At 42.3% G+C, this 25092-nt stretch overlaps 2 protein-coding genes across 3 annotated transcripts in view; both read left to right on the top strand.

The window, feature by feature from the left end:
• Window positions 1-25092, top strand: part of SLC25A39 (solute carrier family 25 member 39) — a 441295-nt gene that overhangs the window by 45155 nt on the left and 371048 nt on the right. The window lies entirely within an intron of this gene.
• The window catches only part of CDC27 (cell division cycle 27), a 36683-nt gene that overhangs the window by 6264 nt on the left and 5327 nt on the right, over window positions 1-25092 (top strand). Inside the window, exons 2-16 of one of the 2 annotated variants that reach the window (XM_066628660.1) lie at window positions 316-391; window positions 3775-3922; window positions 6576-6701; window positions 7895-7992; window positions 12109-12263; window positions 12368-12579; window positions 15188-15302; window positions 16896-17011; window positions 17212-17311; window positions 18390-18597; window positions 19117-19286; window positions 21001-21153; window positions 21278-21486; window positions 24049-24166; window positions 24268-24396. In XM_066628660.1, the coding sequence (XP_066484757.1) occupies window positions 316-391; window positions 3775-3922; window positions 6576-6701; window positions 7895-7992; window positions 12109-12263; window positions 12368-12579; window positions 15188-15302; window positions 16896-17011; window positions 17212-17311; window positions 18390-18597; window positions 19117-19286; window positions 21001-21153; window positions 21278-21486; window positions 24049-24166; window positions 24268-24396 (2133 nt within the window). Of the gene's footprint in view, window positions 1-315; window positions 392-3774; window positions 3923-6575; window positions 6702-7894; window positions 7993-12108; window positions 12264-12367; window positions 12580-15187; window positions 15303-16895; window positions 17012-17211; window positions 17312-18389; window positions 18598-19113; window positions 19287-21000; window positions 21154-21277; window positions 21487-24048; window positions 24167-24267; window positions 24397-25092 lie in introns of both variants that reach the window. The other variant, XM_066628659.1, reaches the window with a different exon arrangement.

Raw genomic sequence — 25092 nt, 5'->3', positions numbered from 1 at the left:
TACAACAGCTGTCTTTAAAACTGTTAAAATCAATTAAAAGAAAAACCTAAAAGCATTATTACTGCATTGCTGTTTGTTGAAAAATTATGGTATAATGGGATTATTATTTAGGAAATAATTTGTAAAGTTATAATTTTACATAATATAATAATTCGTAAAATAAAATCAAAACATAATTTTAGACATAGGAACATTAAACTGTAGGTTTGTGTTTTTCTGTGTATTTTAATTGTTTGTTTGAGTCACTAGTTGGTTTACAATGCTAATCTTGCTTTTCTCCCTTTCCCTTCTCTGCCATTCCCCAACTTTATACAGGCTGCTATATGGCAAGCACTTAACCACTATGCTTATCGGGATGCAGTATTTCTGGCAGAGAGACTATATGCAGAAGGTAAGCACCTCATGTGGTGTGTGCTTAGTGTGTGTTTTTAAGTTTTGGGAAGATACAGTTTCAGTGTTGTTTCTTAGATCAGAAGGTAGAGATCAGTAGTGAAAATAGGCAGTTATTAACCATGTCCAGAGTACCAAATTAAAGTTTACTTCTGGTATAGGAGTTATAGAGCGCAATCCTGAGGGTGAGATGGGCTGAGCTGCTTTCTGCCCTGACCCTGCTCTGATTGCGGGGCAGATGAGGATTGGGCTGTTTAACTTATTTTGGACTGTGTTCTCAGAATGCTGTCAGAGAAGGGCTTAACATTTAAACCATTGGTTCCCAACGTGTAGTCGGCGAGACCCTCAGAAGTGGTCCACAAGGTTTCAGAATGATTGCCTTCAATCACTTCCAGCATCTCACAGAATGACCACTCCCCCATGGACCACCAGAGATGGTGGAGAATGAACCATCCACAGCTGGCAACAAAAACAGTAACCCACAAATCTTCTCTCTAAATCAGTGCTTCCCAAACTTTTCAGCATGGGGACCCACTTTTAAAAACAACATTCTGTCGTGACCCACTAGACAAAAAAGATCTCTAGAAATAAATATTAATAATAATTAATAAACTATTAATAATGATTGAGATCCTGTGCTCCTAATGCTGCTAGAAACCTTTCAACTTGTATGAGTGTATAGATGTTTGGTAGACTCTTTTTATAAATGAAGTTCAAGGATTGTTCCCCCAAACCTTTACAGTCATTCCAGGGTCTTCCAGGGAAGGCCAAACAAGATGCAAGATGAGCAATTGGGGTCTTTCAGTCCAGACAAAAGGCTGAAAATGAGTTCCCATGTGATCTATGGCACACCAATTACTAGAGGAAATTAGAAAATGTGACATTTTAATTTGGGAGTATGAAGATTACCTCATATCATCTAATTATTTACTTCTACAAACCTGGCAAGGGTCCTTGCAAGGTTTTTGGTAATGTTTCTAAAACTTTTTGTGACCAACCAAAAATGAGCTCACGACCTACAGCTTGGGAAACATTGCTCTAAATCAGGGGTCTCCAAACTTTTTGGCCAGAGGGCTGCATCAAATGTCTGGCACGGTTTTGAGGGCTGAAAAAAATTTAAGTATAAAATTTATATAAATAAATTAGAGATGGAACTTAGATGTGTGAATAAATGGGCTTAATTCATTCAACCTCTCTGGCCCTTAGAACACCCACCAGATGCAACCAGAGCATAGTTCCAATCATGTTTGGCAAAGTGGGCCAGGGTCTTTCAGGGAACAAGAGGCTGGTGGCGGGCCATTTAGAGGCTTGCCACGGGCTGCATCTGGCCCCCGGGCCTGGGTTTGGAGAGCCCTGCTCTAAATAATAAATCTTTAGCACATCTTCTCTAATTATTAGAAATTATATTTTTGTGTGCAGGAGGATGGGGGTTGTTGCATGTGGTCCACAACAATTCCAATTTTTGTCAGTGGACCATGGGCTCTTAAAAGTTGAGAAACCACTGATTTAAGCAAACAGTGCCAGGACTCAGGCCTGTGAGGGAGCCTTGCTATGTTCCTGGAAGCAAGCCTAACTCCTTAATTCTAAGGAGACAAGTTTGCATCTCGAAGATTCTCCTGAACCTGGCTTTGCTCCCAAATATCAAGGTGATGGATGTGACCAGGAGAACCTTTACCTAGCTTTGACTGGTGTGCCAGCTGCACCTATTCTTGTACCAGTCAGAGATATGACCTTGGGTAACCATGCAGTGGCTGCACTGAGGTAGGTTGCTGTACCTCAGTGCTTTATATGAGGCTGCCCTTAAAAACTGTTTAGAAACTTCAGCTGGTGCAGAATGCTATAGGTAGGGTTTTGTCCAGCACTTAGTTTGGCAATCATGGTATACTCTTGTTATGTCAAGGGTATAGCATTGACTGCTCGTCTGCTTCTGGGCATAATTGAAGCGGCTGGTTATTACTTTAAAAACCTCAAACAGCTTGGGACCAAAGTACTAAAATACTTCTCCCAATATAAATTGCCTATCCTCTGAAGTCATTTAGGCTACAATCCTATACACATTTTCTTGGGAGTAAGCTCCATTGGACACAATGGGATTTACTTCTGGGTAGACCTGCATATGATTGTGCTGTTACTGTAGCTCTTTTTTTGTACTCTATTGCTGGCTTGATCAGTGGCAATGCATGACAGGCCCTTTTCTGTTATGACACACAGTTTGCAGAACTCCCTATCACAGGAGTTAGATTTGATATCCACTTATGCCAGTGTTCCAGTGCCATTTAAAACAGTTTTTGTTCCAGCAAATGTGTTAATGTTTGTTGTACTGTTTTGTCTTGTCTAGCATTTGGATGGCTTGCTGTTGCTGCCATATGATTGATACTAGTATTATTTGGATGAGGGGGTTCTTTGTGCTAGACCTGAATTTGTCATTAAAAACCTTACCAATGGGGCTTCTAAGGTGCAGAGAATACAGTTCCGAAGCACTGAGAGAAAATCTCTTTTATGCTATGGGGTACTTTATTAGATTCAATTATTTCAATTCTGTTTCTTTTTAAAGGAGTGTGATCCATAGATGGGGAGGAATGGTACCAAATGAGCGTATTTCAGATAAAAGACCTTGGCCAACAAATCAACAATACCTGCAATTTTGTTTCTACTTATACAACTGCTTGAAATTGGTGCATATTTCTTACACTGCATATTTTGGAGCAACTGATGGTTGTTCAGATTGCAACAGATTATGTTGTTCCTATAAGGTGCTGATATATAACCAATACAGGTGTGTGTCACTTAGCAATATTCTGACCAACAATGGACCACATATATAATGTTTACGGTACAGTAGTTGTACAGTACAGGTATATGTACAGTATTTGAAACTCCTTATCTTTGTGTGGATGGTGTTGGTGTTATTAGGAGGCCCAAGAGGCCTCTTCTGGATCACATCAGGCTTCCATGGACCTCAGAGTGGCCCGCGGAAGCCTCTGGAAGCTACGTCCAGTTTTTAGAAAGCTACTTCTGGTTTGCTTCCAAAAACCAAAAGTAGCTTCCAGACCCTTCTGTGGGCCATTCTGAGGCCTGTAGAGGCCAGGTGTGACTCAGAAAAAGCCTCTGGGGCCTCCTATTGACAACGCCACCAACACAAAGCTAAGTTTTTCTCATAATGACGAAATTGCTTAATGATGGGGTTCAGAAAACGTATCCCTATCATTAAATGACACTAACCTTCATTCTCACTAATAAAGGGAAGATCATTGCTAATTTTTCTGATGACTTTGACACCAGAAGTTATCCAAGAATTTGTATGATGCTGAACTGTTTTTACCCAAAGTTTCAAATGATGAAAACAACTTAATGCTTCCTCCTCCCTGGTCTCTGTTTCTTCAGTGCACTCAGAAGATGCCCTGTTCTTATTGGCAACCTGTTACTATCGCTCAGGAAAGGCATATAAAGCATACAGGCTCCTTAAAGGACACAGTTGTACCACCCCGCAATGTAAATATTTGCTTGCCAAGTGCTGCGTTGACCTCAGCAAGTAAGTTGCCTCTTTGTTTTGTTAGTGCTATTGACAGTTGTAGCATGTTTAACAAGGCTGTGATGCCAGTCATTGGTTCTTCAGATCTCAGGATTATCACATACTGGAATTCAGTTTCGCTTTCTGATATGGGCCTAAAAACTAGTTGTCCTTATTCTAGAAATTATTGAAGGTCTTAAAAATATGTCAACTGGATTAGACTAAAGATTCTGCTTAGCACAGTGGCCAACTAGTTGCCTTCAGGAAGTGCACAAGCTAAGACTTGAAGGCAGTAGTTCTCTCTTGCTGTTGCATCCCAGGAGCTGGTATTCAGTGGCATTATACCTTTGAACCTGGAGGTCCCTTTTAGCTATCATGAGTAATAGACATCATGGACCTCTTCTCCATAAATGTGTCTGTTCACCTTTTAAATATATCCAGTAGCCATCAGTAATAATTTAGCTTTGTGTGATGGAGTACTTTGGGTCTGGGTCTGTCCTGAATCCTACCTTAAATCAAGTTTTGCTGGATGTCCCTAGGTAGAAGTATGATAGAGAGAAAAAACATCTGCCTATCCACTTTCTTCACACTATACTTAAAGCTATGAATCTCTATCATGTCCTTGCTTAGCCATCTTTCTGTTAGTCCATACACCTTAGCCTTACTTGTGGCAGAAAAGAATCCAGCCCCTTGAACATTTTAGTTGCCTGCTTCTGCACTTTTTTTTGGCTCTATGCTGCTCGTGTTGAGATGTGGTAACCTCAGCTGTGCATAGTATTCCCAGTGTGGCCATACTCTAATTTTTATTTTCATCTTCTTTCCTAATTATCCCTAGCAAGGAACTTTCTCACAGCTGCCATGTACTAAGTTGATTTTCATTGAGTTATCCAGTGTGACCTCAATCTCAATCTCAGAGAGACCTCAATCTCTCTTTCCTGTGTAGTCACTGCCAGTTGAGACACTATTGGTTTATATATGAAATTTAGAATTTATGCCCTAGTGTTTATCACTTTACACTTACTTACACTGAATTAGTTCAGGCATGGGTATCTGTCTTACATTTTCCTGCCATGATGCTAAAAAAGTATGGAAACATTTCATCTAGTTCTAGATTTACATACAAAGTATTTTTTAAAGTCTCTAGCTTGGGCTTTTAAAATGTTAAATGGAGATTACCTGTGCATTTGGGGCACCAGGATTCTATAAGCATGGTAATTCTTTGATGCCTGCAATCAGCAAGTTAGTGGAACTGAGATGGTGGGATGCTGCTGGGATACTATGGAATTCTCAGGGAGAATATGTCCACAACACAATGGTGACAGTGTAATTTTTATGAAGTAAGAATTGTGACAAGTGTGGAGAACTGGAAAGCTGAATGGCAGCATGGCCGAAGGGCATGGAACAGACAGTGTAGAGAGAGGGTGACTGAATAAAGAGAGCAGAGTAAGAAGAGGACCTAGGACAGGAGAAAGACAAAACTGGAGGTGACGGAGTCAAAGAAAGGAAGGACCAGCAATGGTGCTGGGGAAAATAGTATACAGACTCCAGGAATTGGAAGGTTTGAGTGCTCTAGACAAATAAAGCAGCGGTCAGGCAAGAGCTGCAAAAGGTAGAGGGCAAAAACACAATGCACATCTTGTGCATGCTAAATTTTACATCATGTGAAATAACTAGTTAAGTCTTTTGCCAGCATGCTAGTAAATTTGAAATGAAAGCAGGATATAAATGTAGTAGGAAAATAATATTGCAAAACTGCTTTGGCAAGGTGGGAGCGTTTGTGGATGGAGGAAAGGACCTAGACTTTCCTGTACTTCTGTTCCTTTCCCTTGTATTTCTTCGTCATTGTCCTCCTTTTCTTCTTGTTTCCTCCTCTACTGAGGTGCTGCCAGAAGCAACGCAAAAAATATTGCCCACATCATGTCTCTCACTAGCAACAGTCCTGCCAAGGATGATCTAAGTAATGCACACGCATTTCTGATTAAGGCCCTTATTGTGCCAGTGACAGCTGGTGGCATTGGTGAGAGCTGTGAGGATGCATAAGAAAACATGCTTCTCTGTGCTTCCTATGAAGAGAGATGTAGATTCTTCTTCTTCCTACTGTATCTTAATGAGATTTAAGAGACCTGTGGAACTCCTTGCCCCCAGAATGTGGTGATGGCATTTGGCCTAGATGCCTTTAAAAGAGGACTGGACAGATTTATAGAAGAAAAGTTCACAGGTTACAAACTGTGGTGGGTATGTGCAACCTCCTGATTTTAGAAATAGGCTACCTCAGAATGCCAGGTGCAAAAGGAGTGGCAACAGGATGTAGTTATCTTGTCTTTTGTACTCGCTGTTGGGCCACTGTGGGCATCTGGTGGACCACTGTGAGATACAGGAAGCGGGACAGCGAGGCTCTTCTTATCTTCTTACAACCTCTCTGCAATGTGTGTTTTTGTGGGGGGGGGGGGTAATATTTATATAATGTAAAGCACTATAAGTGCAACAGTGAAGTGAGATAGACAGTTAATTCCCATTTTCTAAATGGAGAACTATGGTGACAGCACCCACTTTTTTGTGGTGGAACTAGGATTTGACTTATGTACATTAGGAATCATCCCAGTGCTGTCATTCACTTTGTTTTTCTAAATGTTTTATTATTCCTAATTATTATTATTTTTTTGCGTTGAAACAGACTTGCAGAAGGAGAGCAGATTTTGTCTGGTGGAGTATTCAACAAACAGAAAAGCCATGATGACATTGTGACAGAGTTTGGTGACTCTGCATGCTTCACTCTTTCACTCCTGGGACACGTGTACTGGTATGTTTTTCTTTGAAGATACAAGCTTTTCTCCTTAATCTTCTTCCTTATGTTGCTCTTTGCAGAGGTGCACTTCTTGTATAACTTATGACTCAATTTGCCATTTAAGCAGCAGACTGGGATGCTTACAGGTAGATCCCTAACAGGAATATACAAGTACAGGAATGTTTATGGTTAGATCCCTAACAGGAAATAGTGCCACCGCGCTAGCTTATCCGATGGTCTGACTCTGTGATGCAACTTTGTATATTTATGTGTAGTTAGGAAATATCCCCCTTATTGCAGCACTTTGCTGCTGGGTGTCCCAAGGACCATAGTGTCCCTTTGAACAGACACTTATCCAGGTTTTAGGAGCTCTTGATTCTTCCAATAGCAAGAGCCATCTTGTACAAAGACTTTATGATATGTTGGAAATACAACTTCATTGCATTGTCTGTTCCACATTTCAAGCTGTGGCCCTGATTTTCAGTAGTTCCCAAATTTCAGTTGAACTTAATAGGCAGTCAAAACCAATGGTTGCTATTGGCTTTGCGCTTTCCCTCAACTCTAAGAAGTTCGGGGTTTCATCCCTGACTTCACACTAAGCTTCAGAAGTGCTCGGAAGCAAAAAATCTTCCTGTTTTCAGTGTTTTCAGATCCCAGTAGAAGGTCAAAGAGTATCTCTACCCTATTCCAATCCTAGAAAAGGTTGCAGGCTTCTTTACCTTGTGCTGGGGTCTGGGGGCACCTGGAAAGCCTCAGAATGCTGATCTGTGAAGGCAGAAGGTCAGAGAAGAATTCTCATGCATTTCTTACTAGATTTAAAAAATGTGCTCACATTGGCAAGCGCATTTGTGGACCCATGCTGATAGTCCTGCATTTTAGTGCTCAAGTACAAAGATTGAAAGGTATATCTTTTGTATAGCTTCCTGGCATCTGGAGGTAGGCATCTTGTCTAAAATGGATTTGGAAGTTGGCTTGACAAATGCTATTCTTCAGAATAACCTCAAAATAAATTATCTGACTATCATCCTAGTTTTTTAGCATTTACTTTAACCATGTAGAAATATTCCTTTTGCATCTCTCTCTTTCTACTATGTAAGTTGCTAAATTAAGAGTGGCTTTTGGTATGGAAATGGTAGGGGTATGGGAATGGTTTTTGATTCTTCTAATTTTCCTGCATTTTCTCAGTGTTTTTCCTTCCCTTTCTGCAGCAAGACAGATCGGCTTGCCAAAGGATCCGAATGTTACCAAAAGAGCCTTAGTTTAAATCCTTTCCTCTGGTCCCCTTTTGAATCACTATGTGAAATAGGTAAGTTTTGTTCAATTCCTTTTCTGAGAAGAGAAGGGCTCTTGCTGCTAACTCTTACCCTCATCAGTTCATTATTTTGTTTTGGGAGGAGGGAAGAAGGGGGGAAAAATAACCCCAGTCCAGGCTTGATTTGCATGTCATTTTCCTAGGGTGGTGGTATGTGCTTTGGAAAACATTTTAAGAAGCATTTTCCTTTTGGGAATACTGTTAGACTTGGGAGACTGGTGGCTTCCTGGTGGTTTTCTTCCTCTGTTCCTAGAACTATCCCTTTTCCTTACTGTGACCCATGCAGGTTTAAAATGCGTACTTTGAATGCCTGGAATCCAAACCATGCTTTCAGGGTTCTGTAGGTGATTTTCAACAGTGAAGCTTTGGAAGCCAAACATTTCTGTTTACTTGAAGTTTTATTATGCTTCATTTCAAGACCTTGGCATAAATAAATAAAACAGAACCAGAGCTACAACTTAAAACGCGCACTAAAATGTAATGTATAATAGAATCCTGCCATTCGGTGACATGTAAAATGATGCAGCCATTGTGCTAGCCAGATTGTGGAAAGTGTTTTGGTGGCACACAGTTGGTTTCTAGTCCCAGAAAAGTGATAGAAAATATCTGGTCTCTTAGGAATTTAAGATTTTATTTTCTCTCCTCTTTTTTCTCATTAACTGAGTACAGTTATGCTTTCTTTGTCAGCATTTCATCAGCATATTATTCTTAAAACAAAAATCAGTTTTGTACTCCAAGTTCTGAGCTGATTTCATAAGAGTCTTTTCACCCCCATTCATTGCTTCCCATTGCCCAGGACTGATCTGACCAGGAAGTGAATTTAAAAAGTTGCTGCACATAAAAGGGACAGCACTACCGACAAGGCATAATAGCAGTTAGCAGTACTAGGGCCTGGAGGAAAGCAGAAGCCAGTGCTGTGCAGTTGCTCCCATTTTTGCTTAGTATAGTGGACCCTGCTTTATAACACTAATCCGGGGCATTTCAAACCCCAGCCTGAAGGCCCTGGCCTGTGCCCCCTTAAGGGGCGGGGACAGCAACGAGGCAGGGAGTAGGCAGTGATGCGATCCCCAGATTCACATTGCTAAGGGGGCTGCAGAGGCTTGGCTGGACTTACCAGAGCCTCCTGCAGCCTCCCAGGGATGCAGGGAGCCCTGCGCAAGCTTCTACATGGCTCCCCCATGTTCCAAAAGTGAAAGCGGAGCGATTGCGCTCTGCTTCCGGTTTTGCGGAGATGGAGTATGATTGCTCCAATTTCACTTTTGAAGACCTGGGGAGCCCTGCAGACGCTCGCTCAGGACTCCCCGCATCCCTGGGAGGCTGCAGGAGGCTCTGGTAAGTCCAGCCAAGCCTCTGCAGCCCCCTTAGCGATGCGAGCCTGGGGATCGCATCACTGCCTACTCTCTGCCTCGTTGCTGTCCCCACCCCTTAAGGGGGCACAGGCCAGGGCCTTCAGGCTGGAAGCTGGAAGCGGGAATTCCACAGTGCAGGTGCCACCACCGAAAAGGCCCTGTTTCTTGCCACCATCCCCTTCACCACTCTCAATGATAGCACTAACAACATGGCCCCTTCTGATGACCTCAGAGAACGGACCAGACTATACAGAAGAAGGCGGTCTCTCAATTATGCTGGTCCCAAACCATTTAGGACTTTAAAGGTCAAAACCAGCATCTTAAATTCAGCCTGGAAACAAATGGGCAGCCAGTGCAGCCACTGGAGTAGTGGCGTGACAGAGTCAAACCACCGACCTCCAGCAACTACACAAGCTGCAGCATTCTGCACTAGCTGTAGCTTCCGGACCATCTTCAGGGCAGCCCCACATAGAGCGCATTAGAATAATCTAATCTTGATGTCACCATGGCATGGACCACCGTGGCCAGATCCGCCCGAGACAGAAACGGCCGCAGCTGGCACACCAGCCAAAGCTGGGCAAAGGTGCTCCTGGCCACAGCTGAAACCTGGAAATCCAGGAGGAGCTGCGAGTCCAGGAGAACCCCCAAGCTGCGAACTTGCTCTTTCAGGGGGAGTGCAACCCCATTCAGAGCAGGGCGATATTCCAGCACCCACATTGTGGATTTCTGCACCAGGAGGATCTTTGTCTTGTCCAGGTTTAATTTCAGCTTGTTCGCCCTCATCCAGATCCCAACTACCTCCAGGCAACGCTCCAGGACAGAGATAGCCACCCTGGAGCCCGGTGGAAAGGAGAGATAGAGCTGAGTGTCATCCGCATACTGATGGCACCCAACTCCAAATCCCCGGATGACTTCTCCCAGCGGTTTCATGTAGATGTTAAACAACATGGGGGACAGTATGGAACCCTGCGGCACCCCACACCTCAAGGGCCATGGTGCCAAACGGGAGTCCCCCAGTATCACCATCTGGGACCTGTCGGCCAAGAAGGACCGGAACCACTGCAAAATAGTGCCCCCGATTCCCACCTCAGCCAGCCGTCCCAGAAGGACACCATGGTCAATGGTGTTGAAAGCTGCTGAGAGGTCCAAAAGGACTAGCAAGGATGCACTCTCTCCATCTAGCCCTCAGCGTAGGTCATCCACCAAGGCCGTCCCAAAGCCAGGCCTGAAGCCAGATTGAAAGGGATCCAGATAATCTGCTTCATCCAGGATCCTCTAAAGCTGAGACGCCACCATCCGCTCGATCACTTTGCCCAGAAATGGGAGGTTCAAGACTGGCCAATAATTAGCCAATATAGAGGAGTCCGTGAGGGCTTTTTCAGGAGGGGGTGAACCACTGCTTGCAACATTTTCATCCAGACCAGGGTGTATGTTTGATAGTGCTATCTCAACATTGCTGCCTCCTGAAGGTTCTTGGTGCTATGCATGCTATTGATATGATTAGGCTTTTTTTTACTGTTCTGGATTGTCAGTTGAAGTTTGTGTTACATATCTCTCTTGTGTCTTAATTTCCCATGTGTAAGGTGGGAACCATAATTCACTCTTGATGAATTAATGTGGCACTATCCTCATGATTATTACTTCATAAATTTCAATTGGTAATACTGATAGGGATGTGGAAGGAAGGGGGTCCTGCAAGAAGTCTGTGAATGTCTATGAGGCATAGTAATGCAGGTCTTCTTAAAAAGACAGATTGTTGCTGGTGTGCAAGTTACTGCGAAGGGGATATGCAAAGTCCCTAGAGAATTTTTTAAAAATATAATATGATGGAGTAGGGGACACAGTGCAAATGGTACTGGCTCTAGGAAATTCCTGAACCTAGAATCTGGTGGCCTTCCACAGATAGCATCACTTTGTGTATTGGATTTCCATCTGTGTACAGGGGGGCCCCTGCAGATGCGTGCAGCCTCGGCAGGTCTCAGAATGACTGTTAGAAGCAAAAAAAGTGACTTCCAAGTTGTTTAGGAAAAACAGGAAGTGACTTTTTATGCCTTTAAAAGGCGTTATGAGGACCAGGGAAGCCACTGAGTTCTTTATTTGGAAGCAGTATACATCTGAATTCCTGCTACTGCACACCAACAACAGGGGATGATTATCACTTTTGGTCTTCTTAGAGGCATTAATTAGATTTGGTTACTGATAGAAATTTGTATGTGTGAACTGAATGGAAACTTGGAGAAAATTTTAAAAACATTATGTAATTTGGGGTGCAATATAATGTAGCTTCTGTGTGTAATGAAGCCCCTGCTCTAGCTATCTACTTGGATACATCTAGCACTGTCTGAAATATTCATTTAGTCCACTGTTAACTTTCTAATCCAGTAAGGTACTTCATATTTAGCTAACAATGCACAGGAATTAATAGATTCATTCTAGAAATATAAAAATCAGTAAAGAAGTCCCTACTAGTTAGGGACAAATCAGTTAGTACTAATCAGATTATTATTGAATCACTCAGAAAGCATGTAAGGCTCTGTTTGCAAAAATGTGTGATCTGATTGTTGTATGTACTTAAAATGTGTGTGTTTGGATTACTTTAAGCATATTGTTTGTTAACCCCATGGAGCAGTGAATTCGAGACAATAGTTCCATGCTGTTGTGTTAAATGGAGAGAATATAAAATACTTCCTTCTCTTCTTTTGTGTTACATCAAGAACAAGTCTTCTGTCCACTCCAAATCCCATTCTCTTCAATCACATAGGTGAGAAGCCAGACCCTGACCAAACATTCAAGTTAACATCTATACAGAACTTCAGTAGCTGCTTGCCTAACACATGCACAACAATAGTATCGAATCACAGCATACCCCACAGACAGCCAGAGACAGTTCTCATGGAAACACCACAAGACACTCTTGTAAGTTTTTATCAGCCTTATTTTACTACTGCCACTTACACAGTGAGTGCTCATTAGAAAGGAATTGTGTGCTGCCTTTAAAAAAAAATGGTTTTCCATTTCAGGAATTAAACAGACTCAACCTGGAGTCCTCCAACTCTAAATATTCCTCCAACACAGATTCCTCCATGTCTTATATTGACTCGGCTGTAATTTCACCAGATGCTGTACCTCTTGGATCAGGAACTGCCTTCTTAACTAAACAGGCTCAAAACAAACCAAAAACTGGCCGAAGTCTTCTGGGTGGACCAGCGGCTCTGAGTCCATTAACACCAAGGTAAGGAATTTTATGTCCGTCTGTTGTCGTCTTCCCCGGCCACCTAGTGAATATTATAGTAGGGAAAACAACTGATCTATGGCATCATGAAGGTGAACTGACTTATTCAACCCAATACTAAGCTGCACTGGTACAGCAGGGTCGCATGGCCTATGCTGCATCCAGTGAAGCTCAGAAGGCAGCTGTAGATCTCCTTGGGGTAAAGGGATAAAGCCCCAGCCGTCCCTATGCAGCTTCTCAGACCCACACCAGCTATTTAGCTGGCACAAATTCAGGAAGCACTAGGCGAGATGGGAGGGGGGTTAGAATATGGCAGAGACCTGCTCCACTGATCCTGCTGCCCTCCCAGGCCCAATCTGCCCCCTGCAACACCCTTCCCCACCCTAAAATGTCCCCCCTGCTTCTAAAATGCTGTCCCACCACCCTCTCCTTTCGTCTGGTGCAGCCAATGCTGGTGCACCCTCTCCTTTTGCCTGTGCCAGCTGATGCTGCTTGGATGCATCATTCATAGGCCTGTGCTGGCTGCTGGGCTGGTGCTGCCAGTTCACGAGTAGCTGCAAACATGCTCTGTGGCACGTTTGCACAGGGACAACTACGCTGGCTCATGAATAAGTTAGGGTCGAACTGCTATTGTTAGATAAGCTTTAATGGACTCAAGCCCACTTATACAAGCATAAGATGCATGGGCATCATGCACACAAGTTAAAGGAAAAAAGTGAAAATCATTATCAGTGAGGTCAAAAGGCCATAAAATGCAAGAAATTCAGTGCATTTTTGACACCTTTATGCAAAGCTTGAATGTATAGTGTAGTGGCCATTCAGCAGTACACTGTGATGACATATACTTCCTGAATTTACTAATTTCCCACCTGTAGAAGAAAAGTCCATGATCCTGATTAAGAGCCAAATGAACAGAATCAAGTTTGCTAAATTCTGGTTTGGCAGTTTCCTCCTGGAGCCTCCCTTTGAAAACCTTTTGTTTGAACAACAAACAGTGTTGTTTTCAGGTCAACAGTGGAGTATTTGGGGTGATCTGAAATAATCTCCCACTGGTTTCTGAGTGGTGCTATGTTTTAAGCTCAAATTTTTCTCAATTTATTCTTTTGCATGCAGTCAAACCCCATTTGTTCTGTCTACACATGACACTCTCTGTTCATGCATCATGCATCTGTGGATGCTAGTCCACAAAAGTTTATGTAACAATAAGTCTATTATCTTTACGGTACAACAAGGCTCTTAGTTGTTTTTGCTGCAGCAGATTAAGAGCCCAATCCTGAGCTTTTACCACTGGAAGTGAGTGTTGCAAATGTGCTGTAAAGCACGTTCGCGGCCATCAGTGCCAGCCCAGTGCTGGAGGTTGCTCAGTGCCAGCTGGCGCTGGACTACCACTGGTGGATTGCATCCAGAGCCTCCATGTCGGACCACGAGGCCCGACACCAAGGCTTTTGTGGGGCTACTTTCCTTACCCGGGGGAAGGGGACTAAAGCCCCCTCCCCCAAGGAGCTGCCAGCAGCTGCCCTGTTGCGCACAGGATGCTACTGCAGCCATTTCAGTGCCATGGCAGTCCTGGCATAATGGGCAGCTCAGGATTGGGCTGTAACACAGCTGTACCTTTGGAACTGATAAGGAACAGAACTTGTGAGTGCTTGGCAACAATGGATAAAACGTTGGCACTAGGGGCCCAAACTTGTTCGTCTGTCCTACTTGGCCATGAATCTCATGATAAGATGCCTAAGGCAAAGTTGTCCTCTTGACCTATTTTGCTTCACTTGTTATTTATTATTGTAATAGATAGGATGTTTGCCTTCCTTCAGGGGTTTCCAAACTGTGGCCTGGGGGCCAAATTCAGCCCACCACAAGATTTTATCCGGCCTGCAGCAACTTGTTATTTGGTTGTTTGTCAGAGCATTTGCTAATGTTTTATATTTTTACTTGTATATCATTTCTCATGGCACTGTTTCTTTGTAATTGTCACAGTTCTTTTGTTCTGAATCATATCATGCTGATTACAAAAAAGCTCCAAGTAAAACTTATTCATTCATTTAAATTTCATTCATTCATTTATAAAACTGGTTTTTTTCACCTCGTGAAAATGTATAGAATATACGATGTGACCCTTGTACTGAAAAGTTTGGAGACCCCTGCTTTAGTTCATCAGAGTATATCCCTAAGCTAGAGAGCTGAAAGTAAGTGTCATTTTTTAGTTTCCTGTACTTAAGAGCAGAATTTTTATATCTTCTTTATGAACATGGGTGCAGTTTGGCAGGAGGATACTCACATTACAATATTTCATACTCTAAAATGTATTTGCATAAATTTGAAAAATGTGCACTGGCACTTTTGGTATTGGATAAACAAAGATATAGAGCTATTCTTTACATGCTGTTCTGTTCTTGCTTTTGATCACCTCTCACCTTCATGTTTTTAAGCTTTTGTAATGTAACAGTAAGGTCTGGACACTTTTCCCATTAAAAATCAGCCACTTGTATGCAGGCTGTATATCTGTTCCTGCATGTTTCCCTGAATTAAAAAGTGAATTCATTCCTTCCCTTGCCTCTTACGTTCAAGAGAAATGCATGTCTTGAAATGCTCTTGTATGTTTTCTCAGCTTTGGAATCTTGCCATTAGAAACCCCCAGCCCTGGAGATGGATCCTATTTACAAAACTGCACAAATTCTTCTTCCGTAATTGATGTACCGCCACCAGGAGCCCCTTCCAAGAAGGTATCTTGCATTGAAGGAAGTGCATACAAGACTGAAGGCAGGGAAGTGTCAAATTCTGGCTAAGTGTTTTAAAATACTACAGGGGGGAAACAGCATCTTTATTAGAACAACTTGATAAATGTTCAGCTTCTGTGTGTTTGCTCTCCAGTCCACTTGCCAGTCATGCTTTCTATCACAGTAGTATGCACTGGGTCCTGATTGTGTGACAGTGTTCAGTAGCAAAAAATAGCTTTGAAGCCTGACAATCTGCAAATATTTATCTACTTTATTCCAGGGCACTTGCATTGAATGCAGGTAGTGATGATTTAACTTTGAAAACAAAGATTTTTGCAGTTATTTTCTCAGCATCTGGGCCAATTAAAGGAGAGGCTGTCAAGATCTGCCCTGTTTCCAGAGAGCCTTCCTTGCCATCAATATCTTCCCTTGCGAAGGATACGTTTGTTGGTAACAGGAAATGGGAGAATTCCCTGTATTTGGTTTTTCAGGGCTTTCTCAGAAATAACTCAGAAAAGCCCAAACTTTTTCCTATAATTCTCCCAGTAAGCTTGGAAAATAATCCAAATGCATTATGAGAGACGCTGGAGGGGAAGAGTGAGGATCTCTCTCATCCACTAGTGTGACAGTGTGAGAAGGCAATGTGTTATATTCAGGAGATAGAGCGTTCCTGCCCAAAGGATTTGGACCTAGTATATATATGCAGCAGAATGAGGTGCTAGAATCCTTCCAGTTTTGGGGGGGGGTCTTCTTTGGAATGCTCTCCCAAATGAAAACTTCCTACAAGTTTAAAAATAAATTAAGAACATCAGGGAAAGCCCATCCCCTGCTGTGCTTGTTTTCTTGTTGGAGGAGGTATATTTTACCTAGGAGAGCATTGACAAAGATGATCCTCCACCTGCAATCTGAAATGATATAGTGCAGTTTGCCACCTCATTCTGCTGTACATAAATGTAGCTGAGAGTCTAAGTCTAAAGCACCTGGGTAGGAAGTGGAGGTTGATATTGAAGTAGTAGAGATGTGATTGTGGAGAGTTAACTAGCAGTAAAAAATTGCAATAAGTCATTCTTAATGGACAGTTAGTGGACAGCTAAAAGAAGCATCAGAGAAACACTCTGGTTTTTCCTCCATTTTCAGTCCTAAGGACAGCAACAAGTAAATTTTCTATGAGGTGGCTTAGCAAGCCACTCTTTTGTCGACAAAGCAGTTTATTGGAGATAATTATTTTGTCTTTCATAGTTTAGGGATAAAATAAATTCTACTGAAACTAAGTGCACAAGATTGTGCTCATTTGCTCTGATTTAACAAATGCAATATGGACATGGATTTTGTTACTTAGACAAATCTAATACTACAGAGCTGTGTGATAGGGAGGAGGGCATGGCCACATCCAGCAGCATTTTTGCAAGAACATACAGGTTAATCTATGTGAATCACTGTGTAGCAACTTGCATGCCATATTCTGCTAATCATGCTCTGGATTGCATAATTGATAAATCACATAATTATAAATAAATTTGGCATGTTACCTCCAGCTCAGTATCTGTGGTTAATTGTATATCAAACCTGTAGCAATATTTTTGTGTTTGTTTAATATAGACTGTCACCAGAATAAACCAAACTGGAACAAAGTCGGTCTTCTCACAAAGTGGCAATAGTCGAGAAGTAACGCCAGTCCTTGTAGCACAAACACAAAGTTCAGTCCCACAGACAAGGTAGGAATTTTTCTTTGAGCCTGGATCATATTTTTCTCTCCTGTCTTCAGCTATACTTTTTTCCTTCATAATCTTCTCCTTGTCCTTCCTGGACTTTGTGATGGAAAGTAAAAGGGAAGGGGCACCCCTACCCTAAATTTCCACAAGGTGCAGTTAACAGTTGTGTTAAGAAGTTTTATAATCTTGCTGTCTCTATCCAGTACAACTCCTCAGGTATTGAGCCCAACCATTGCTGCTCCACCTAATGTGCTGCCTCGGAGAAGTTCTCGCCTGTTCTCTAGTGATAGTTCCACAACTAAGGTAAATGGGAATTCCTTACACATGACTGTAAGCTTTCTTTGATTACTGACAGACCCATGTTAGATGAGAATTGGTTGATGTACAGATCAGACCTTGAAAAGCTCTAGTGTAGCTTTCTCTAGTCTAGTAGGAATGAGAACAGTGGGATAGTAATAGAAGGTAGATGCAAAGTTCCTGTTGGCATCATGGACTCCCTAGGTAATACTGTTATAGGAAGTATGGTTTTGTGTGATTTGTATCATATGTTTAGTATAAAACGTGCTGCATGAAATCATGGACCATTACAAAGCTATTATACTTTATTAAAACGTATTTAAGGTTCATCTGACCCACTGTGTACCTGATTAACATATAAATTAATATAGTCAATTGTTCTGATGTGTATTCCCAATTCTTGCAATTCTTATTAATTGTGTGGGTTGATGTTGGGAGGAAGGGACCAGGTAATTGGGGAGCTGAAAGGCTATGCTTTGTAGCAGGGGTGTCCAAAGTTTTTGTCAAGAGGGCCACATCATCTCTCTGACATTGTGTCAGGGGCCAGGGGGGCGGAAACGAATTAATTTACATTTAAAATTTGAAGAAATTTACATATGCTTACATAAATGTATATATTGAAGATGAACTTATATGAATGAATGAAGGTCTTGCAATAGCTCAAGGCCTATAAAAGGCCTTGCACAAAGCAAGGCTGGCCTTTCCTTTGCTGCCGCTACTGTATCACAGATGTGAAACAGCAAGCAGTGGAGGGAGCCCTCATCCCACAGCTCATGCAAGAGGTCAAACAGTCACCCTCACACTGAGAGCAGTTGCGTTGGGCCAGCAATCTCCGGAGGGCCAGAGGTTCATTGGAGACTGGGGTCTCCCTGAGGGCCACAAGTGGCCCCAGGGCCGGGGTTTGAGCACCCCTGCTTTGTAGCAAGAGATTTCACTGGTGGCCTTTAGTCCCTTCCAGTTGTATGATTCTAATTCTAGAAAAAGTGTATGCCCTCTAAAGTGATATACAAAATGAACTATGACTTGCTGTCCATTTTGGCTGTAGGATAAAGAGGTATTGAAAATGTGTGTCTTTTCCTCATAGGAGAACAGTAAAAAGTTAAAAATGAAGTTTCCACCCAAAATTGCAAACCGAAAGACAAAGTGTAAAACGAATAAGGGAGGGATCACACAGCCAAACATAAATGACAGTTTGGAAATCACCAAACTTGACTCATCCATCATTTCAGAAGGAAAGATTGCTTCTGTAACACCACAGATCCAGGCATTCACTTTACAGAAAGCAGCAGCAGGTGCGTGAAATGCTCCTAAGAATTCATTTAATGTAGTTAGTTCTTGCCATTTCAAAGACTGTCAGTGATGCGCGTGTGTCGAGCGCAATACACACGCACAAGAAAATCTTTGTTAGAATAAATCTAAACTAGATGCTATAGTTATTTCCTTTCAAGCCCGTGTAGAATGATGCACTAAGTTCATAATACTCTTCCAAGGAAAGCCAATTCTACAGTAGTTGGGAAATAATACTTCTCTTTGTACTATTGTTGTTAGTTTGGCAAAAACATCAAATTGTCCAGCAGGCTGTTCCTTATAAAGTGTGGTTTTGGCTCAGAATGTGGATTTGAACCCAGTTCTGCCAAATCCTGTTCTTCAAACTACATGGTTACCTTGTTTTTAAAGTTGAGTTTTAATTTTGGCTTCTTGAAAGTGCTCACTGTTTCTGTAGCCAAAAGGCACAGGTGTTTTTGGGCAGGCACATTCTTCTCTGCATCCTTTTGTTTTCCTGTGTATTTATTGCATTTTTCTCCTAGAAGGTTTGATGAGCCTTCTTCGTGACATGGGGAAAGGATATTTAGCTTTGTGTTCTTACAACTGTAAAGAAGCAATTCATATACTGAGTCATTTGCCTTCTCACCACTACAACACGGGCTGGGTGCTGTGCCATATTGGAAGAGCTTACTTTGAGCTTGCAGAATATATGCAGGTAAGCAAAGCATGGAATGGTTTTCATTCTGTAATGCATATCTGTGTCAATGTATTGTGCAAAAATTGCCCCCCAAATGCAACTCAAGAACATGCCACACAGATTTTAAATACTCCCTTGCACCTTTTAACTATCCTATATTCTCTGTCAGAGTGAATGTAAGATCATTTTTAGCCTCTGGTCATCCTGAGACATTAAGATAGGTATGAGAGACGCATTGTACACTGTTCTCTGATACCCTTGGGCTGGGATTGCCCCTCATTCTGTGATAAATGGAAAAAATCTGTACTGTAACTTTTGGCTTGAGTGAATACTCTTAGGCTGCAATTCTATATACACTTATCTGAGATTAAGTTCTGTTGAATTCAGTGGGGCTTACTTCTTAGTAGACTTGCATAAGATCGTGCTGTTTCTATATTTAAGAGGTCATGAGCCTTTGTTGCCTCAGCCTCTGGATGGTTCCAACAATCTTGCTTCTTGCTCTACCATTTTTTGCAGACTGAGCTTCCCAAGTGTTCATGATACTCTTTCAGCTCCCTTTTTAATGGGAACAGCATAATATTATGACTGCATGCAAGAAATTGGAGAGATGTGGAAGAATAGCTGTTTTCTTCCCTCATCTAAAAATCTGGGTTTTATCCTGTATATTCACTTTCCATCCTACTAATTTTAAAGGATTTTATATTCTACTTTTTATATATTTTCTGAGAGGACAAGGAGTGCTAGTATTTCACATTGTGACCTGTAAGTTGCTAACAAACAGTATTGATGTTTTTGTTGTAGTATTTATTTAATTATTTAAAATTTAAAAACTTTTCCTATGCCAGAGTAAATGTCTAAGGCAACTGGTCACTAAGAACTCAACAAAAACTGACTAGATGCTCCAGTGCAAGAAAGGGAAAATGCATAGTTTCTGCACAATTCTTTTAACAGAACTACAGGTATGCTGCAGTATCCATGCGGGTTCTGTTGCTGAACCCCCCCCCCCACAGTTAATTGAAACCACGGATAACTGGGGGCTTCTCCCCTCCCTCTAGAGGCTTTCTGAGGCCTGCAGAGGCAACCCACAATTCTCCACAGCCACTGCAGGCCTCAGAATGGCCTAAAAGGCAAAAAAAAAACCAAAACAAAAAAGCCTGCTACTTCTGGTTTAACAATAAGACCTCCCAATGCCTTATAAGGCATTAAAAATGTCACTTCCTATTTTATCATAAAACCAGAAGTAGCTTTTCTTTTCCTTTTAGGCCATTCTGGGGTCTGCAGTGGCGATGGGCAACTGTGCACAACCTCTGCAGACCTAGAAGACCCTCTGGAGGGGGTGCGTGGGGGCCCCTGTGGACCTAATCCGCAGTTAAGTGAAACTGCAGCTACGGGATCCATGAATATAGGAGGCCCCTCCTAAGCAAGCAATTGTGTGGGCATGGATGGGAGGAGGACTGGGATTTGTTTCTCAGCATTCATGTTGCAGGCAAAATGCAGTAGAAGAATACTGTGCTTGTACAATCCAGTTCAATGCAGAACTTTCAGAGTGGCAAGTCTCCTTTTTCCAAAAGCAAAACATTTGAATATAATGGACATTGTCTCTGCAACAGAAACAAAACTCTTATAGAAACCATATGGATGGACTGTTTGCTCATTTATTGTGTCCCAAACTGATCATTTAACAATTCTTAACTTGTGTTATTGCTATGTCATTTGCTCATTCCTCTCATAGGCCGAGAGGATATTCTCTGAAGTAAGAAGGATTGAAAACTACAGAGTAGAGGGCATGGAAATCTACTCAACCACACTTTGGCATCTTCAAAAAGATGTGGCTCTTTCAGTCCTTTCAAAAGACTTAACTGATATGGATAAAAATTCACCAGAGGTAATTATTATGGCCATCTTGATATGGTCATTTTCTCTACAGTTTGGTCTCTGAATCCCCCTGTGAATATGGAACAACAAACTTGGGGGTACCTGTTCTACCATTTTGCTTTGCTTTCTACCAGGCATGGTGTGCTGCAGGAAACTGCTTCAGTTTGCAACGGGAACATGATATTGCCATCAAGTTCTTCCAGAGAGCCATTCAAGTTGATCCAAATTATGCTTATGCCTACACTCTCCTAGGGCATGAGTTTGTATTAACAGAGGAACTTGAGAAAGCATTAGCCTGCTTTAGGAATGCAATTAGGATGAATCCTCGGCACTATAATGCATGGTAAGAAATAGTTCTGAAAACCAAAAGTGGGGGAGGCAAGGAAAGGAGGGGACCAAAAAATGCTTTATGTGGAAAAATCTCATGATAGCATCAAATGCCTACGTGCAGTCTCTTTGGAGTAATTGCTCTTTTCTTCTTCTTCTTCTCTGTCTATGTCTTCAGACCATTTCACATGTATCTGAAATGGCATGGTTGTCTCTGAAAAACTGCTTGTAATGTCGTTGCCTCTAGGGGCCAAGGGCCATCCAGGGTCCCCAGGCAACTGTGACTATAATTTACACTGTCCCCAACTTAGTAGCCCAAACCCCATCTCCTTGCAACATCATCCACTCTGCAAACCTCTGAGCGTCACGCACACACACACACCTGCCTCCTGCCTACCTGTGCCTCTCCACCTCCAAGGCTCCAACTGGAAGCAGAGGGAGGAGGATCTTTAGGTAGGAAGGACCGGATCTTTATGTATTTAACCCAAACATTCCATTGATTCCGTGGGAAGCCAAATCCCTCTCATCAACCAATTAGCACGCATTCCAACAATTTGCTTTAAAAGTTTATTAAAGCTTGTCCATGCTAGCAAATAAGAGGAGATCCCTCCATCCCACAAGCTGGGGCTCTAAAAGGTGGGTTCTAATCAGAGTCCTGCTGTGCAGGGTCAGTGTTCAGATGGGCAGAGTGTCCTGCTGCACTTCAGTCATGAACCATGCCACTCAGGCTCACCTGTCTCAGTTATATACTTCATCCCCTTTTTGGTTCTGTCCTTTCAATAGCCCTTAATTTCGCCAAGTCATGATCAATTACTGTGGCACATAGCCTCTGATTCCCAGGTATCTGGCCAGGCTTCAAACTGACATCGCCTGGTCTCTGTCCTTGCAGCCCCTGTGCTCATCAGATGACAGGCTACTGGTGGGTTACTCTGATTTTGGTTCCCAGAGCAGTAATACTCCATGCTGGCACCTTAATTGTCAGGTTCAGCAGGTTCACAGGTAGCCCTCCATCTACTTCAAGCCATTTCACACTTCTCCAGGGCTTTCCCACTTCAAAGCACAGCATTCCCCACATTTCCTCACTCACCCCTCTGAGAGGTTGTAACAGGGGTGGGGGCACTTCCTTGACACCACTTCAGCATAGTGAGGGTTTCATGCTTCTGACTGAAAAATACAAAGAATTTACCATGCCATGGTGTCCTAATTTATGTGGCATTTACCATATTTTTAATGGTCAAAGCAGTAAGCGAACTTCTTAAACAGCAGTTAAGAAAAATTAACGAAACTGCAGTTTCGTTACTAAACTAAAACTTGTTAAAAAAATTAATCTAAGCAGTCTTTTCTAAGCTTTGGAAAACTCAATAAGCTTAGGCCATTGATTCTCAATCAGTGGTACGAGAATCACCAGTGGTACTGAGATGGTTTCTGGTGGTACTCACAGGACCCCCAAATCCCCCACCATTAGGCAATGCAACCAGCAATGCAATGCAACAAGTAGCAGTAGAAGGCTTAGTTCAGTGGGCAGAGCTCCAGTGTGCACTTTTTGCACGCTCAAAAAAGCCCTCCGGTCTGCCTTGAGCCTTACCATGTTTGTCACATTGCATCTGGTTTCTCAATCTGCAAATAACTAGCAATAACATCATTGTCAATTGCTGCCGGTGGTAGTTCCAATAGGTGGATGATGCAAAGTGGTTTGGTGGGGACAAACATAGAGAAATGCTGGCTTAGGCTTTCACAAGCCTCTTGAAGAGCTAGTGTAGAGATGTTGTTTGATGCAATATGGAATTTCCATATCAGATTTGACCTTCCCTGACAGCCTGAAGATTGCTTGAAACATAATCTTATGTATGGTGCAATATGGCCTAGATATCATAGCATTGTAAAGGCTCTAATCTTAGCTAATCTTAGCTACACGTTCACCTGAGTACTGATGGTTATACCTGTTAGGACAGTGTGACATTGTATATTGTCAGTAGAAGCCTTAAGCCATTAAGGGCGCAATCCTAACCCCTTATGCCAGTGCTTTCCAGCACTGACATAAGGGCAATGCAGCTCTGAGGTAAGGGAACAAACATGCCCTTACCTTGAGGAGGCCTCCGTGAGTGACACCCAACTGCAGGATACAGCACATGTCCCATTGGTACCACTATGCCAGTGCTGGAAAACATTGACATAAGGGGTTAGGATTGCTTCCTAACTGTGTCAAGATGGTTTTGCACAACAATCTTGTTGCTGCAGATCTGTATGAATCAAGCTATCAGTATCTCATATAGCCAGTATAGGCCTCCTCATGTGTTGTTACCTGTAGAAAACATTCAGAGTAGCAAGTAACTTTTCTTGGTATGTACTTGGACCCAAAAGACATGGTGCTGGAACCAGTGCTGAGGTTTGATTCCAGAGCAGAGATAAGGAATGTTATTTGTATAAATATAGACTTACAGAATAGCTTTCACGATGTTCTTCTTATTCAATGTCAACCGTTGATATTGATTTTGTCTGTCATCTCTACCTCTCCAGTCTGTACAAAGTGTGGTTTCTAATACTATAGCCTAACATAATCTTATTTTGAAATTGGCAGGTATGGGTTGGGAATGATTTACTACAAACAGGAGAAATTCAGCCTTGCAGAAATGCATTTCCAGAAAGCACTTCATATCAACCCCCAGAGTTCTGTCTTGCTGTGTCACATTGGAGTTGTAAGTAAATTGCACTTAATTCTGTTTCTGATGTGCAACACGGACACTGGTAAATCTGAATGTTGGATATGAGCTGTCCTTTTTTATCTGTTCTTTTGCAGGTTCAGCACGCTCTGAAGAAATCCGAAAAGGCTTTAGATACTCTCAACAAAGCCATTAATATTGATCCCAAGAATCCCCTCTGCAAATTCCATAGAGCCTCAGTATTATTTGCAAATGAGAAGTACAAGGTGAGCAGTGAGCTTTGGAAGTTAGCTACAAGTTTGTATTTCTTGGTTGGCAACTGCTTTTTCCTTTTGAAAACCTGAATACTATCCACATCTGCTGAAATCAGTTGCAAAATGTTTAAATTCTGAGTTTCTGGGTTATATTCTTGATCTGTTTGTGATTCTAATTGCCTTATGATTGAAACAAAAGTAGGTCTTGTTTTATTTAAGGTTCCCTTGCCATATTGCTTGTGGACGCTGTGAGGTATCACAGTGCCATGTTCCTAGTTTGTGGGAGTGGGAAAACTATGGTGTTAGGCAGGGGTGTCCAAACTTTTTGGTAGGAGGGCCACATCATCTCTCTGACACTCTGTTGGGGGCCAGAAAAAAGAATTAATTTACATTTCAAATTTGAATAAACTTACATAAATGAATATATTAGAGATGGAACTTACATGAATGAATGAAGGATTTACAATAGCTTAAGGCCTATAAAAGGCCTTGCATAAAGCAAGGTCAGCCTTTCCTTCACTGCCACTGATGTATCACAAACGTGAAACAGCAAGCAGTGGAGGGAGCCCTCGTCCCACAGCTCACACGAGAGGTTGAACAGTCACCCTCATGCTGAGAGCAGTTGCACGGGCCAGCATGGGCTCCAGCAAGTCACTGGAGGGCCAGAGACTCATTGGAGACTGGGGGCTCCCCACGGGCCAGATTTGG

The sequence above is a fragment of the Tiliqua scincoides genome, chromosome 5 (genome assembly GCF_035046505.1).
Source record: "Tiliqua scincoides isolate rTilSci1 chromosome 5, rTilSci1.hap2, whole genome shotgun sequence".
In the NCBI taxonomy this organism is placed as follows: Eukaryota; Metazoa; Chordata; class Lepidosauria; order Squamata; family Scincidae; genus Tiliqua; species Tiliqua scincoides.
Note: the sequence above shows the minus strand (reverse complement) of the source record. Positions and strands in the feature narration are given on the sequence as shown.